We start from the raw sequence: 15,023 nt of genomic DNA on the forward strand, positions 1-15,023 counted from the left end.
CTCCTTTTTCTTGACCAGAGCCTCAATTTCTCCAGTTATCCAGCATTCCCTACACCCTACCAGTCTTGCCCTTCACACTCTTAGTTTCATACTATCTCAGGACTCTCCTAATCTCATTTTAGAAGGCCTCTCACTTTGCAATGTCCCTTTCACTGCGAATAGCCTCTCCCAATCAACTTTTGAAAGTTCTCGTGTAAAAGCGTCAAAATTGGCCTTAATCCAAATTAGAACTTTAACCTTAATATCGGGTCTATCTTTTTCCATAACTATTTTAAAACGAATAGAATTATTATCACTGGCACCAAAGTGCTCCCCCATTGCCATCTTAGTCACTTGACCTGCCTTATTTTCCAATATTGGACAAAATGTCTTGTTTACTAAAATATTTTGTCTAGTTTGACAAAATTTACAGCTGTTAGAAGAAACGCTTTCAACTTATCATAAGAGATTAGTTGTTTTTAAATGCTATTCACAAAACTGATTTTCCATATTTAAAGATAATCTTTATTTGAAAAAAGATAAAATATATACAAAGGAATATGTCACCTTAAACAGATCTGAGTCATAGTAACAATGTTATGTTAACAGCTACAGATAATTCAACAATGTCAAATTAAAATAATGCAAAGGTTGGAAATCTGAAATGACAACAAAAAATTTTAACTACTCAGGTCTGTCCATATCCTTGGAGATAAAAATAGTTAACAATTCTGGATGATGATCTTTCATCATCCTGAAATATTAACACTTTCTCACCATAGATGCCGCCAAAGAGGCTGAGCACAGACATTTCAATTGTACAATAAATAATGTGTTCCACTTAATCTAAATTCGTCAATTCATAATTACACAACTTTCATCTTGAACACAGTCTGATCACTACAAGCTGAGCTTCTTACTACCATTTAATGGGTGGCAATAAATAAATATACAAGCAATTTAAAATATCCACACTCGAGCAGAGGAAAGGTGTCTGATACTTTGACTGCTTTTAGAGTCACTGACATTCCTATACCAAAGTAACTCTCAGCTCCTTGGTATGAGTTTTACCAATTAATCACATCAATTGTTGGAGTTAATTACAATGCAATAATTATCCACCCAAAGAGGATAAAACTAGTTAATCAGTTCACTTTATAATCAAAAGCATAACTCCAAGTATAAAGCAGCAATGGTGGTGTTTCCGTGATATTGTGTAGCAGATTCACTCTCCCACAAAGAAATTGAGACAAATCACATTTATTCAAAGCTCTCATTCTGTACATAGTTATAAAAGTGAAAAACTGGTAATTGAATAGATGTGAGACACCACTATATACTCTGTAGATTATTTAAAATGTCTGTCTCTTTGAAAGTTACTTTGCATTAATTAAATGACATGAAGCCAAGACAAAGAGCTGGGACATTCAACTATTTCCTGGCATAGAAATGACTTTTCTTTTAGAACCTCCCTGTTAAACAGTCTCCACTGAATTCATCCAGGAATACTGTATTCAATTTCATTGAATTTTGTACAAATAAATAGATGCGTTTTTGTAAAGCATTCAGCAATTCACAGTGATAAAATATTTTGGTTAACTTGATTAATATTATTTGACTTAATTATCAGCAATTGACTGAGCTGAATGATTCAGCTTTGATTTATTTAACAAGGTATTCACATTCAAAGTAAACCCATATGTAACTCTCTTATTTTCTACGCTGAATATTAAATAGCACCAATCATAAGCCATGTGTCCAACGCTCCAAAATAAATACACAAATTTGGCAAGTTCTTCACTACAGGTCCAAATCTTGAAGGCTCCCCCAACTGGGACCAATCTTTATTTTAACACAAAGTTTCACCAGCAGCTTCATGGTGTTTTCCATTTCATTTTTCAGAATCTGAGCAATCTGAGGAAAGGCAGAGAATGAGAAAACTGAACAGAAAATCTGATCGCCTTAATTAACAATGTTTAGAGGGCTGTATTCTCTACACCAATAAGCAAAACTTTAAACAGAAAAACAACAATGACGTAATTTATTGGAGTATTCTGCAGCATAGGTGATGAAACTTAAGAAGAACTTAAATTGAATTAAGATTGATCCAGTTTAAACTGCTGACCTGATGACATCTAAATGAGAAAATTAATTCAAAGTTTGTGAGAAGATTTGTAGCTCGGGTGCTCGTTGTTGTGCTGGGAGTTTTTGTTGCAAACGTTTCGTCCCCTTTCTAGGTGATATCCTCAGTGCTTGGGAGCCTCCTGTGAAGCGCTTCTGTGCTGATTCCTCTGGCATTAATTCACCACAAAGGTATACAGAAAAGCCACACACACAGACCAAGTCCTGAACTATGAAAGCAACCACCGTAACACACACAAACGAAGTTGCATCAGGACATTATTCAAAAGGGCCACAACACACTGCAACACACCCGAACTACAAAAAGAGGAAGAAGAACACCTATACAAAGTATTCACCAAAAATGGATACCCGCGCAATTTCAGCAACAGATGCCTAAGGGAAAGACAACGAAATGAGGACATGCCCCAACCCAAAGGACTGGCCACACTCCCATACATCAGGAGTGTTTCTGAACTGGCAGCCAGACTGCTGCGACCACTAGGACTCATTACAGCACACAAACCAACAGCCACTCTCAGACAACAACTCACCAGGACAAAGGATCCGATACCCTGCATGAGCAAAACCAACGTAGTGTACAAAATCCCATGCAAGGACTGCACAAAACACTGCATAGGACAAACAGCAAGACAGCTAACAACCCGCATTCATGAACACCAACTAGCCACGGAACGACACGACCAGCTATCCTTAGTAGCCATACACTCAGATGACAAACAACATGAATTCGATTGAGACAACACCACTATTATAGGGCAAGCCAAACAGAGAACAGTCAGGGAATTCCTAGAGTCATGGCACTCATCCACAAATTCTATCAACAGACACATCGACCTAGACCCTATATACCGGCCACTGCAGCGGACAGCAACTGACAACCGGAAGCAGCAGATTCAAACCAGTATAAATGCCGGAGGAATCAGCACAGAAGCGCTTCACAGGAGGCTCCCAAGCACTGAAGATGTCACCTAGAAAGGGGACGAAACGTTTGCAACAAAAACTCCCAGCTCGGCGAACAGAACCACAACAACGAGAAAATTAATTGCCTCACCAGAATAGGACAATATCTTCATGGTTTGTATCTGACATTGGCCAATCCTAGAACAAATGCCAAAACAGCACAGCCCACCGAGATGCTCTCAGCCACAGAGCCCATTTTACGTGTGGCTGGAAAAAAAATCTCTATTAATTGATTTGAATATATAAAGAAAAATAAAACTTATCCAATTTAAATAAATATAAGTTGTGATTTCTAATTTCATATTCTGAGAAACAAATGAATTGACAAAAGCACAACATTAAACAATCCGCCAGAGGAAGAGGCTCTACAAATATCTCCATCATTAACAATGGGGAGCCCAGTACATCAGTTCAACAGAGTTGTGTGTGTGGTGCTGGAAAAGCACAGCAGGTCAGGCAGCATCTGAGCAGCAGGAGATTTGAAACTTCGTGCACAAGCCCTTCATCAGGAAGGACTTATGCACAAAACATTGATTCTCTTGCTCCTCAGATGCTGCCTGAACTGCTGAGATTTTCCAGCAGCACACACACAACTCTGATCTCCAGCATCTGCAGTCCTCACTTCCTTTTTCATCAGTTCAACAGTCAAGCAGCCAGAAATCAGGGAACTATAGACCAGTGAGCCTGATGTCTGTGGTGGGTAAGTTGTTGGAGGAATCATGAGGGACAGGACTTACATGTATTTGGAAAGGCAAGGACTGATTAGGGATAGTCAACATGGCTTTGTGCGTGGGAAATCATGTCTCACAAACTTGATTGAGTTATTTGAAGTCACAAAGAGGATTGATGAGGGCAGAGTGGAAGATGTGATCTTTATGGACTTCAGTAAGGCATTCGACAAGGTTCCCCATGGTTAGCAAGGTTAGATCTCACGGAATATAGGGAGAACTAGCCACTTAAATACAGAACTGGGTCAAAGGTAGAAGACAGAGGGTAGTGGTAGAGGGTTGTTTTTCAGACTGGAGGCCTGTGACCAGTGGAGTGCCACAAGGATCGGTGCTAGGTCCTCTACATTTTGTCATTTATATAAATGATTTGGACGTGAGCATAAGAGGTATAGTTAGTAAGTTTGCAGATGACACCAAAATTGGAGGTGTAGTGGACAGCCAAGAAGGTTACCTCAGATTACAACAGGATCTTGATCAGATCAGCCAATGGGCTGAGAAGTGGCAGATGGAGTTTAGTTCATATAAATGCAAGGTGCTGCATTTTGGGAAAGTAAATCTTAGCAGGACTTATACACTTAATGGTAAGGTCCTAGGGAGTATTGTTGAACAAAGAGATTTTGGAGTGCAGGTTCACAGCTCCTTGAAAGTGGAATCGCATGTAGATAGGATAGTGAAGAAGGCGTTTGGTATGCTTTCCTTTATTGGTCTCACAGTATTGATTACAGGAGTTGGGAAGTCATGTTACGGCTGTACAGGACATTGGGTTAGGCCACTGTTGGAATATTGTGTGCAATTCTGGTCTCCTTCCTATCGGAAAGATGTTGTGAAACTTGAAAGGGTTCAGAAAAGACTTACAAGGATGTTGACAGGGTTGGAGGATTTGTGCTATCTAGGAAGGTTAATAATTAATATGATATTACCGTTTATTGAAAGGAGCATTGAATAGGTTTGGTGTCAGTTATACAGGGCATTGGTGAGAAGACTTTGGGAGTTGTATACTACATTTCTTATTTAAGGTAGGATGTGAATGAGTCGGAAGCAGTCAACTAAACCTTTTCTGAACTAGCATCTGAAATGGGTAGGTTGTCTAATCAGAAGAGGTTTAATAGGCTAGGCTTATAACCACTGGGCTTCAGAATACAATGAGATAACTGGATTAAAGCATAGAAGATCTGAAGGAATCTTGACGGTGCATGTGGAAAGGATGTTTCCTCTTGTATGAGAATTTAGAGCTGTGGATCAGTCATTTACGTCAGACAAGGCATTTTTCTTTTCTCACAAAGGGCACAGAGTCCTTGGAACTCTGTTTCAAGGGAAGAGAATTTTTGAATATTTTACAGCAGAGGATGATCGCATCCTGATTGGCAAGAGGATGAAAACGTTTTGGGATAGGCAGGCACGTGGAGTAATCAGATTAACTGTGACCTTATTGAATGATCAAGCAGATGTGAGGGAGTAGTGGCCTTTGCCTGCTTCTAATTCGTACATCCACATGCAAACTACTCATTGACGCTCGGTTTTGGTCCCTGACCTCATTACAGCTTTTTTCAATTATGGATAAAAGACTTAAACTCAAGATGTGAGATGACAGTGACTACTGTTGATATCAAGGCTGCATTTGATCAAGTGAGGCATCAAGGGGTCCTGGCACACAATGGGTGGGGAAACAGGACACTGGGTTGGTAGGAGTGATACCTAGCACAAACAATGATGGCTGTGGTTGTTGGAAGTCAATCATGTCAGCCACAGGTATCACCTCATGAGTTCCTCAGGCTAATATCCTATCTTTAGATACTTCAATGATATCCAACATGGAAACAAGCTGTGTTTTTCCTACAGAGAATGCTGCTCCTCTTTGCAAGTTAACCCAATATCTGAGTCATGTTCCCATAGCAGCTGCTATCTTCTTTGTACTCTGAGGAAATCCCAAAAATAAATGAAGAGGTTTTCCCCAACCCTACTCTTATGGTGCTCTGATGACAGGAGGTCTGTCATAACATGTCCTACCAAATTATTAAAAATAAATTAAAACAGCAAAGCACTCTGTGTAGGAGGCCATTAATGAGTCACATGGATGCATTATTTCATCCTTTCTTTTGTATCCATTGCACAACTCAGTGTTCCATTTTCTCATTTTCTGTTCTTTTACATCTATAGAGACTGAAATGAACATTGAGAAAAATGATCATACAACCTAAATTAACAAACTCTTCACTTTCCCTACCTGTATCATGTCATTCTCCGCAACTTCATAAAGCAGTTCATCATGTAGCTGTAAAATGAAAAAACCTCCACAAGTTGGCTGGCATAGTTCTCGCCGTTTTTTCCTTTGAATCATATCTACATTTGGAGACAAATATCAAAGAATCTGATATTACATATCCACCAACCACTTTGTTCAAGTTGATTACAATCCCAATTCAACCTTATCAGAGTTCTCAATGTTATCAGAGTTTGATGCATATTAAATGCATTTATAATATTGGATGGAGTTAAACTCTAACTTCTACCTGAATTTCAAGGGAGAACACACCTGGCAAAAACTTTTATTTCCGATCATTTCTTCTAATGCTAAAGAACACAGGCAAGAACTAGAGTCACTTTGTTCACGCGAAGGCATTCCTTCCATCAGTGACATTGGTGTAAGCAAGTGAATTTATATACAAAGAGATCTGAGGGAGATTAGCTCATACATAACCATTATCCCATGGCCCTACCTACTAATTCCTGAGCACAAAGCCACATCGCCTACCAACTAGTGTGGAACAATTTAAATAAGTTAGTAAAATTTCCAAAAATTAAAAAAATATTTTGAGCCTGAAGATTCTGTTAGACTCTGGAACACGAAGTAAATCCAAATATTGGCTGATTGTACGGTTGCCTTAGAGTCCCAGAAATTCTATTTATTCTTTAAATTTAACAAAAAAAAAGGTGTAATTGCTTCATGTAAGAACTGCAGGTGACTGTTTAAAAGGGAGTGTTGTCAGAGTCATGTTCCTCCTGTGGAGAATTAGAAGGGAGTGAATGGAAGCAGTATAATACATTATGTGCATATTAAATAAATAATTTTATAATAGAAAATAAAGATTTAAACTAATTAACTAATTTAAAAAACTTTTCATAAATCTAAAATACAATTCTTGAAAATTGCTTTTAATTAAATCAGTTTCCCCCTCGTCTCCTTGCAAAGACAGTGTTCTGCTGTCTCTTTACTGCAGTACAGCGGGAGCCATAATCAGGGGCTCATACCTGATGCTGGGGATCTGCCACATAATGAAATGACAGCACAGCATCACACTAGCAACTTCAGCTGAACTAAAGCTCAGTTTTCTTTTTAACCTGTTGTTTGGATGGCCTGTATCAGATGGAATTGGTGATTCACATTCAGAGCAGGAAGATCGTAGCCCTCAATCAATTCAATCTGAATAAAAAAAGTGTTCAGTTCCAACTCAAAGGAATTAAGGTCCTACCATCCAACTTTAGGCAGTAGTTAACAATGTAGAAAACACCATGGGCAGGGGGCAATAAAAAGGTGTGCAGTAAAAAATACGAATGGCACATATTTGCCTTACCAGAATTGCGAGATGTGTACCAAACCCCAGCTCTTCACAGGCTGAGTTAGGGAACTGGAGCTGGATGAACTCAAATCATTCAGGAGGCTGAGGGGGTGATAGAGAGGAGTTATAGGGAGGTGGTCATACTGAGTTACAGGATAAAGGTAGCTGGGTGACAGGAGAGAGAAAGGAAACAGGCAGTGCAGGGACCCCCTGTGGCCCTTTCCCTCAATAATAAGGATAACATTTTGGATACTGTTGGCGAGGGTGGGGTGGTTTACCTACCAGGGGAAAGCCTCAGCAGCCAGGTTTCTGGCACAGGGCCTGGCTCTGTGGCTCAGAATGGATGGGGGGAGAATAGGAGAGCGAAAGAGATAGGAGATTCAGTTGAGAAGAACAGACAGGAAATTCTAAGGGTGGGAACGAGACTCTCAGATGGTATGTTGCCTCCCGGGTGCCAGGGTCAGGGATGTCTCGGACCGTGTCTACAGGACTCTTAAGGAGGAGGTTGAGCAGCCAGATGTCATGGTACACATTGGTACCAATGACATAATTAGGAAAAGGAAGAAGAAACTAAAAAGTGAATATAGGGAATTAGGTTGGAAGCAAGAAGGCAGGACGAGCAGAATAGTAATCTCAGGATTGCTACTGGTGCCACGTGCTAGTGAGGCTAGGAACAGAAAGAGAGTGCAGATGAAAACATGGCTGCAGGGCTGGTGTAGGAGGGAGAGTTTCAGATACGTGGATCACTGGGATACCTTCTGGGGAAGGTGGCACCTATACAAGAAGAAGGGTTGCACCTGAACTGGAGGGGCACCCAGGTGGTTTGCTAGAACTCTTCTGGAGGGTTTAAAACTAGATTGGCGGGGGTGGGAACCTGAGTTAAAGATCAGATGATAGAGTAGATAGTAAAATAGGCAGATACAACATGGAGAGAGACTGTCAGGAGGGATAAGTACTTGATAGGGCAAAGGTGCAGCCAACATGATGGGTTGAGGTGTGTCTATTTTAATGCAAGTAGTATCAGGAATAAGGGTGATGAACTCAGAACATGGATCATTACCTGGAACTATGATGTTGTGGCCATTATGGAGTCTTGGATAGTTGTTGGATGTTACAGGGTTTAGATGTTTCAAAAGGAACTGGGAGTAGGTAGGCAAAAGGGGTGGAGGAGTAGCATTGCTAATCAGGGATAGTACCACAGCTACAGAAAAAGAGATCATCGATGAGGGTTTGTCTGCAGAGTCAGTATGGGCAAGTCAGAAACAGGAAAGGAGGAGTCACTTTATTGGGAGTTTTCTACAGACCCACAGTAGCAACAGAGACATGGAGGAGCAGATTGGGAGGCAGAGTTTGAAAAGGTGCAGAAGTAACAGAGTTGTTGCCATGGGTGACTTGAACTTCCCTAATATTGATTGGAACCTACTTCGTTCAAATAGTTTGGATCAAGCTTTTTTTGTCAGGTGTGTCTAAGAAGGATTCCTGACTCAATATGTAGACAGGCTGCCTAGAGGGGAGGTCATATTGGATTTGGTGCTTTGCACCAAACCATGCCAGATATCAGATCCCTTGGTTGGGAGCAGTTCGGTGATAGCGCTCACAACTCCCTGACCTTTACTAAACTCATGCAGAGGGATAGAAGGTATGGGAAAGTATTTAATTGGGGAAGGAGGGGATTACAATGCCATTAGGCAGGAACTGGGGCACCTAAATTGGGAACAGATGTTCTCAGGGAAATGCACGATCAAAATGCGGAGGTTGTTTAGGAAGCACTTAGTGCGAGTGCTGGATAGATTTGTCCCACTGAGATAAGGAAGGGATGGGAGGGTGAAGGAACTTTGGGTTTCAAGAGATGTGGAATATTCAGTCAAGAGGAAGAAGGAAGCTTAAGATTGAGGAGTCAAAGATTAGACAGGGCTCCAAAGGGCTACAAGGTAGCCAGGAAGGAACTGAAAAACAGACTTAGGAGAGCTAGAAAGCAGCATGAAAATACTTTAGCAGCTCGGAGTAAGGAAAACCCTAAGACATTCTATACTTGTGAGGAACAATAGGATGGCCAGAGGGAGGGTAGGGCCGATCAGGGATAGTGGAGGGAATTTGCACCTGGAGTCGGAGGAGGTAGGGGAGGTCCTTAATGAATATTTTGCTTCAGCATTCACTACTGAGAGGGGCCTTGACATTTCTGAGGACAGTGTGAAACAGGCTGATGTGCTCAAACAGGTTAATGTTAATAAGGAAGATGTGCTGAAAATGTTGAAAATCATGAGGACAGATAAATCTCCTGGACCAGATAGGATATAACCTAGGTTACTACATGAAGCGAGGGAAGAGATTGCCTTTGGCGATGATCTTTTCATCCTCACTATCCACTGGAGTAGTGCCAGATGATTGGAGGATGGCAAATGTTATTCCCTTGTTCAGGAAAGGGAATACAGATAATCCCAGGAATTACAAACCAATCAGTCCTCACATCTGTGGTGGGTAAAGTATTGGAAAGGATTCTGAGAGACAGGATTGATGATTACTTGGAAAACCATAGCTTGATTAGAGATAGTCAGCATGGCTTTGTGAGGGGTAGGTCATGCCTCACAAACCTGACCGAATTCTTTGAGGATGTGACAAAACACACTGATGAAGGTAGAGCAGTGGATGTGGTGTATATGGATTTTAGCAAGGTGTTTGATAAGTCCCACCCCCCACCCCCCATGGTAGGCTCATTCAGAAAGTAAGGAGACATGGGATACAGGGAAATCTGCCAATCTGGCCCAGAGAAGAAAAAGGGTGGTAGTAGATGAAAAGTATTCAGCCTAGAGATTGGTGACCTCTTGTGTTCCGCAGGGATTGGCTCTGGAACCTCTGCACTTTGTGATGTTTATAAATGACTTGGATGAAGAAGTGGAAGGGTAGGTTAGTAGGTTTGCCAATGACACAAAGATTGCTGGAGTGGTAGATAGTGAGGAGGGCTGTTGTAGGTTGTAATAGGACATTGACAGGACTCAGAACTGGGCTGATAAGTGGCAGATGGAATTCAACCTGGAAAAGTGTGAAGTGATTCACTTTGGAAGGTCAAATTTGAATAAAGAATCTGGGGTTAAAGGCAGGATTGTTGGCACTGTGCAGGAACAGAGGAATCTTAGGGTCCACGCCCATAGATTCCTCAAAGTTGCCAACCATGTTGATAGGGTTGTCGAGGAGGAGTATGGTGTGTTAGCTTTCATTAGCAGGGAGATTGAGTTTAAGAACTGTGAGGTTATGCTGCAGCTCTGTCGAGCCCTGGTTAGACCATATTTGGAATATTATGTTCTGTTCTAGTCGCCTCATTATAGGAAGGACTTGGAAGCTTTAGAGAGGATGCAGAGGAAATTTAACAGGATTCTGCCTGGACTGGAGGGTGTGTCTTATGAAGAAATGTTGAGGGCTTTTTGCAATGGAGCAAAGAAGAATGTGAGGTGACTTGATAGAGGAGTACAAGATAATCAGAGGCATAGAGAGATTGGGTGGCCAGAGACTTTTTCCCAGATCAGAAATGACGATCACAAGGGGGCATCATTTTAAGGTATTGGTGGAAGGTTTAGGGGAGATGTCAGAGATAGGTTCTTTACACAGAGAGTAGTGGGTGCATGGAATGCACTGCCATCAGTGATGGTAGAGTCAGATACAAAGACATTTAAGTGACTCTTGGATAGGCACATGGATGATAGTACAATGAAAGGTATGTAGGTTAGTCTGACATTAGGGTAGGATAAAAGGATGTGCAACATCAAGGGCTGAAGGGCCTGTACTGTTCTATGTTCTAACTGCATTATGACCTCAACTGAAATCAAAGCTGTGATGATAAAGAATGCTGACAGCTGTTTTGCTGTAGCACCTTCTGGGAATAGAGTTTATCACATCAGGATAAACTAGTCTGAACATAGTCATCAGGATCCACCAAAGTATGTCATCTCCAGTCCAGTAACACTGGATAATGGGACTGGAATAATAGAAAACTCAGTAGAAGCAGTGAGCAATCTAATAACAGAAGGTGGAAGGAGACAAAAAGAGATAAAGCAAAGTTCTAACCCATATTTTTGTCTTCCTGAAGCTTGCTTTTCCAGTGACCATGTGATTTAGCAACAGATGGAAAGGCCTCCTCCAATCGTTTCTGAACATTAACAGTAGCTATTTTTACCAGATCAGCCGCTGATCCTTGAACAGTGGTGTTCACTGCTTGACGTTGAGCCTGTTGGGATGGAATGACCAGAATGAGGATTTGTGAGTGGGCATCAATACCTAGCTACAAGGTAACTGGCAGCATTAGTTGGGTTCTAATTGAAAGGCCATCTGGATTTGTGCACAAAATCTAACTATGAAAAGATACTTTCCAATTTGGGTTTCAACCAGCTGATGCCCTGTTAACTGTTGACAATCAGAATAAGATTCTGATTATTGTACTGTACATTGTACAACTGTGCAACTTAAATTTATTTTTTGTTCTCTTGTGGGACATGGGCATCGCTGGCTGGGCCAGCATTGATTGCCCATCCCTAGTTGCCCTGGGGAAGGTGGTGGTACCCTGCCATGTGCTGCAGGTAAACCCACAATGAGTAAGGGGGGGCTTTGCAGACTCTGTAACGCTGTGTTTGCTGTTGCCGTTTCCAGTGCCTAGTCTATGCCAGGTGGGCATCCAATTTCATTTTTTGCAATTTTCTAGCAACTGTTACAACTAAGTGGCTTGCTGGCCATTCCAGGGGGAAGTTAAGAATATTTGGTATTATTTGCCAAATATGGCTTAGTTTTAAAGTTGAAAAAGTTAGTTTTATTACTAAATATGACATATAGCCACAAACTCACAACTAGCCTCTTGAAATTCAGAAATTACGAACAAAGTAAATTTCAGTTTTTGTAGAAACCACAGTCCTTATTTAAAAGGGCATACCTGACATGTCTGTAATAACTAGCGCACTTTTGCAAAAAGGTGTCATCCATAGACCTATAAACAACACTGGATTTCTCACACAGCAACAACATTTCGATTAGAATCAGGAATACCTGTTCAATAAACCAGAGCACGTTGTGGTGATAATTAAGTTTACGTAGCTAAAGCCTCATTTACACCTAACTGTGAAAACAGCCACAGCTACTGCTATTAAACTGATAATTAACAACACAGGCTCCATGTACCAAGTACACCCAATACCATCTTTGAAAAATCAAAGACATTCATATTGAACCATGGAGAAAAGTTAAATCTACTTCATCATCAAACCCCTACAGTGTGGGAGCAGGCCAGAAGGCCCACTGAGCCAACACCAACCCTTCAAAGACCATCCCAACCAGACCACTAACCCCCAACTCCCCCTGTCCCTTTAATCCAATATTTCCTATGGATAATCCACCTAGCCTACAATGGGTAATTTAGCATGGCCGATCCACCTACCCTGCACATCTTTGAACTCTGGAAGGAAACTGGAGCACCTGGAAGAAACCCTCACAGACACGCCAGAAGGTGGAATTGAACCCAGGTCCCTGGCACTCTGAGACAAGCAGTGCTAATCACTGAACTACCTGCTGCCTTTAAGACCCCAGTCATCTCTCACTGCATCCCTTAGGTTAAATGAGCTAGTGCTATGTGAATTAGGAGCAAGACTAGGAATTTTCAGAAAAGAACAATCCACATCTCGATCTTAAATGGGAAATAAAAGCACTTAGAAAAATCAATATAATGTCTCAGCACTTTTAAAATCAATTTGACACTGCACTAAATTTAAATGAGATATATTATCACTATCAAACAAAGCAAGATTTACTTGGGCAGGAGATCTGTCTTCATAGAGCATGTCAGATTCAGGTTGGATCCTGATTCAAAATTTAGATTCCAGTCAACACCAAACACGCAATATATTTGTAACAAAGAATAACATTTCATAAATATTCAGCCAAACATGAAACATTAAAACCAAATTTAATCCTACATTTGGCCAGAGACTGTGACCAGAGGATGCAATGCTGGTTCAGACCACTCTGTCAAAACGTATCATTGAACAGAAACCAATTTTCAATTCTCATGGACAGCTTCACCAGACCGTGTTTTAACTAAAGGGGAATTGGTATCAGTGGATAGGATTTTACCCCGATCTCAACTGGCCTAACGAGAATGCTAAACATGATTTGGAGATGATTTGGACTGAGGTGTACAAAGTTAAAAATCACACAACACCGGGTTATAGTCCAACAGGTTTAATTGGAAGCACACTAGCTTTCAGAGCTACGCTCCTTCATCAGGTGATAGTGGAGGGCTCAATCCTAACATAGAATTTATAACAAAAATTTGCAGTGATGTAACTGAAATTATACATTGAAAACTTGATTGTCTGTTAAGCCTTTCTTCTGTTGGAATACCGTGATAGTTTCACTACTTTTATGTATAAATCACAAAACCTTTTTTTTAAAGTTGCATTCTTGGGTTAGCTGCTATCAATGGTGATAGCTAGATGATATGTTGAAGGTGTTAGCCCCCTGTGTTCTCTGTCTATGGCCTGATGTTTAGATTGATTCTAATCTAAAAAGTGAAATAAGAGTTTCACATAAATTCCTGCAGTTTTTGAGCTCAGAGCTCTACATGAATGTATGCAGTTTTTGAGCAAAGTGCAATGTAACTCTGCAAGTACAAATTCACCCCACAAAATATATGTGTGCATGTGGGTCTTTGTCTGTGTGTGTGTGTGTGTGTGTGTGTGTGTGTGTCTGTCTGTCTGGGGTGGGGGTTGTGAGTGTGAGAAACTGTGTGTGTGTGTGTGTGTGTGTGTGTGTAGGAATATCTGTGTGCGCGTGTAGTGCAATGGTGATCACCTGTAATGTGACATGAACCCAAGGTCCCAGTTGAGGCCCTCCCTAATGGTAACAAACTTAGCTATCAGCCTCTGCTCGGCCACTTTCCTCTGCTGCCTGTCCCGAAGTCCACCTTGGAGGATGGTCACCCAAAGGTCCGAGGCTGAATGTCCTGGACCACTGAAGTGTTCCCCAACTGGAAGGGAACTCTCCTGTCTGTTGATTGTTGTGCGGAGCCCATTCATCTGTTGTCGTAGCCTTTGCTCGGTTTCCCCAATGTACCATGCCTCCGGGCATCCTTGCCTGCAACGTATAAGATAGACAACGTTGGCTGAGTCACATGAGTACCTGCCATGAACAAGGTGGGAGGTGTTCCCACTCGTAACAGTGGTATCTATGTCCACAATCTGACACGTCTTGCAGCGTCCACCGTGACAGGGTTGTATGGAGTTGTCCTGAGAGCCGGGCAGTTTGCTATGAATAATGATCTATGAGGTTTGGCGGTTGTTTAAAGGCAAGCAGTGGAGGTGTGGGGAAGGTCTTGGTGAGGTGCTCATCCTCATTGATAATGTGTTGCAGGTCACGAAGAACATGGCTTAATTTTTCAGCCCCTGGGAAATACTGAACAACGAAGGGTACCCTGTCGGTTGCAGCACGTGTCTGTCTCCTGAGGAGGTCATTATGTTTCCTTGCTGTGGCATGTCAGAGCTGGCGGTTGATGTGTTGGGCATCGTACCCCATTCTTGTGAGGGCATCCTTGAGTACCTCCAGGTGTCTGTCACGTTCCTCCTCATCTGAGCAGATCCGGTGTATGCGTAGGGCTTGTCCATAGGGAATGGCTGTTTTA

General features: G+C 41.6%; 1 protein-coding gene across 1 annotated transcript in view; it reads right to left on the reverse strand.

The window, feature by feature from the left end:
• Positions 1-1,644: 1,644 nt before the first annotated feature.
• The window catches only part of polq (polymerase (DNA directed), theta), a 91,415-nt gene continuing 78,036 nt past the window's right edge, over positions 1,645-15,023 (reverse strand). Inside the window, exons 28-30 of the mRNA XM_060832792.1 lie at positions 11,429-11,588; positions 6,037-6,152; positions 1,645-1,893 (exon numbers count right to left, since the gene is read on the reverse strand). Of these exons, the coding sequence (XP_060688775.1) occupies positions 1,780-1,893; positions 6,037-6,152; positions 11,429-11,588 (390 nt within the window). The 3' untranslated portion in view covers positions 1,645-1,779. The remainder of the gene's footprint in view (positions 1,894-6,036; positions 6,153-11,428; positions 11,589-15,023) is intronic.

Source organism: Hemiscyllium ocellatum, chromosome 12 (genome assembly GCF_020745735.1).
Source record: "Hemiscyllium ocellatum isolate sHemOce1 chromosome 12, sHemOce1.pat.X.cur, whole genome shotgun sequence".
NCBI classification, from domain to species: Eukaryota; Metazoa; Chordata; class Chondrichthyes; order Orectolobiformes; family Hemiscylliidae; genus Hemiscyllium; species Hemiscyllium ocellatum.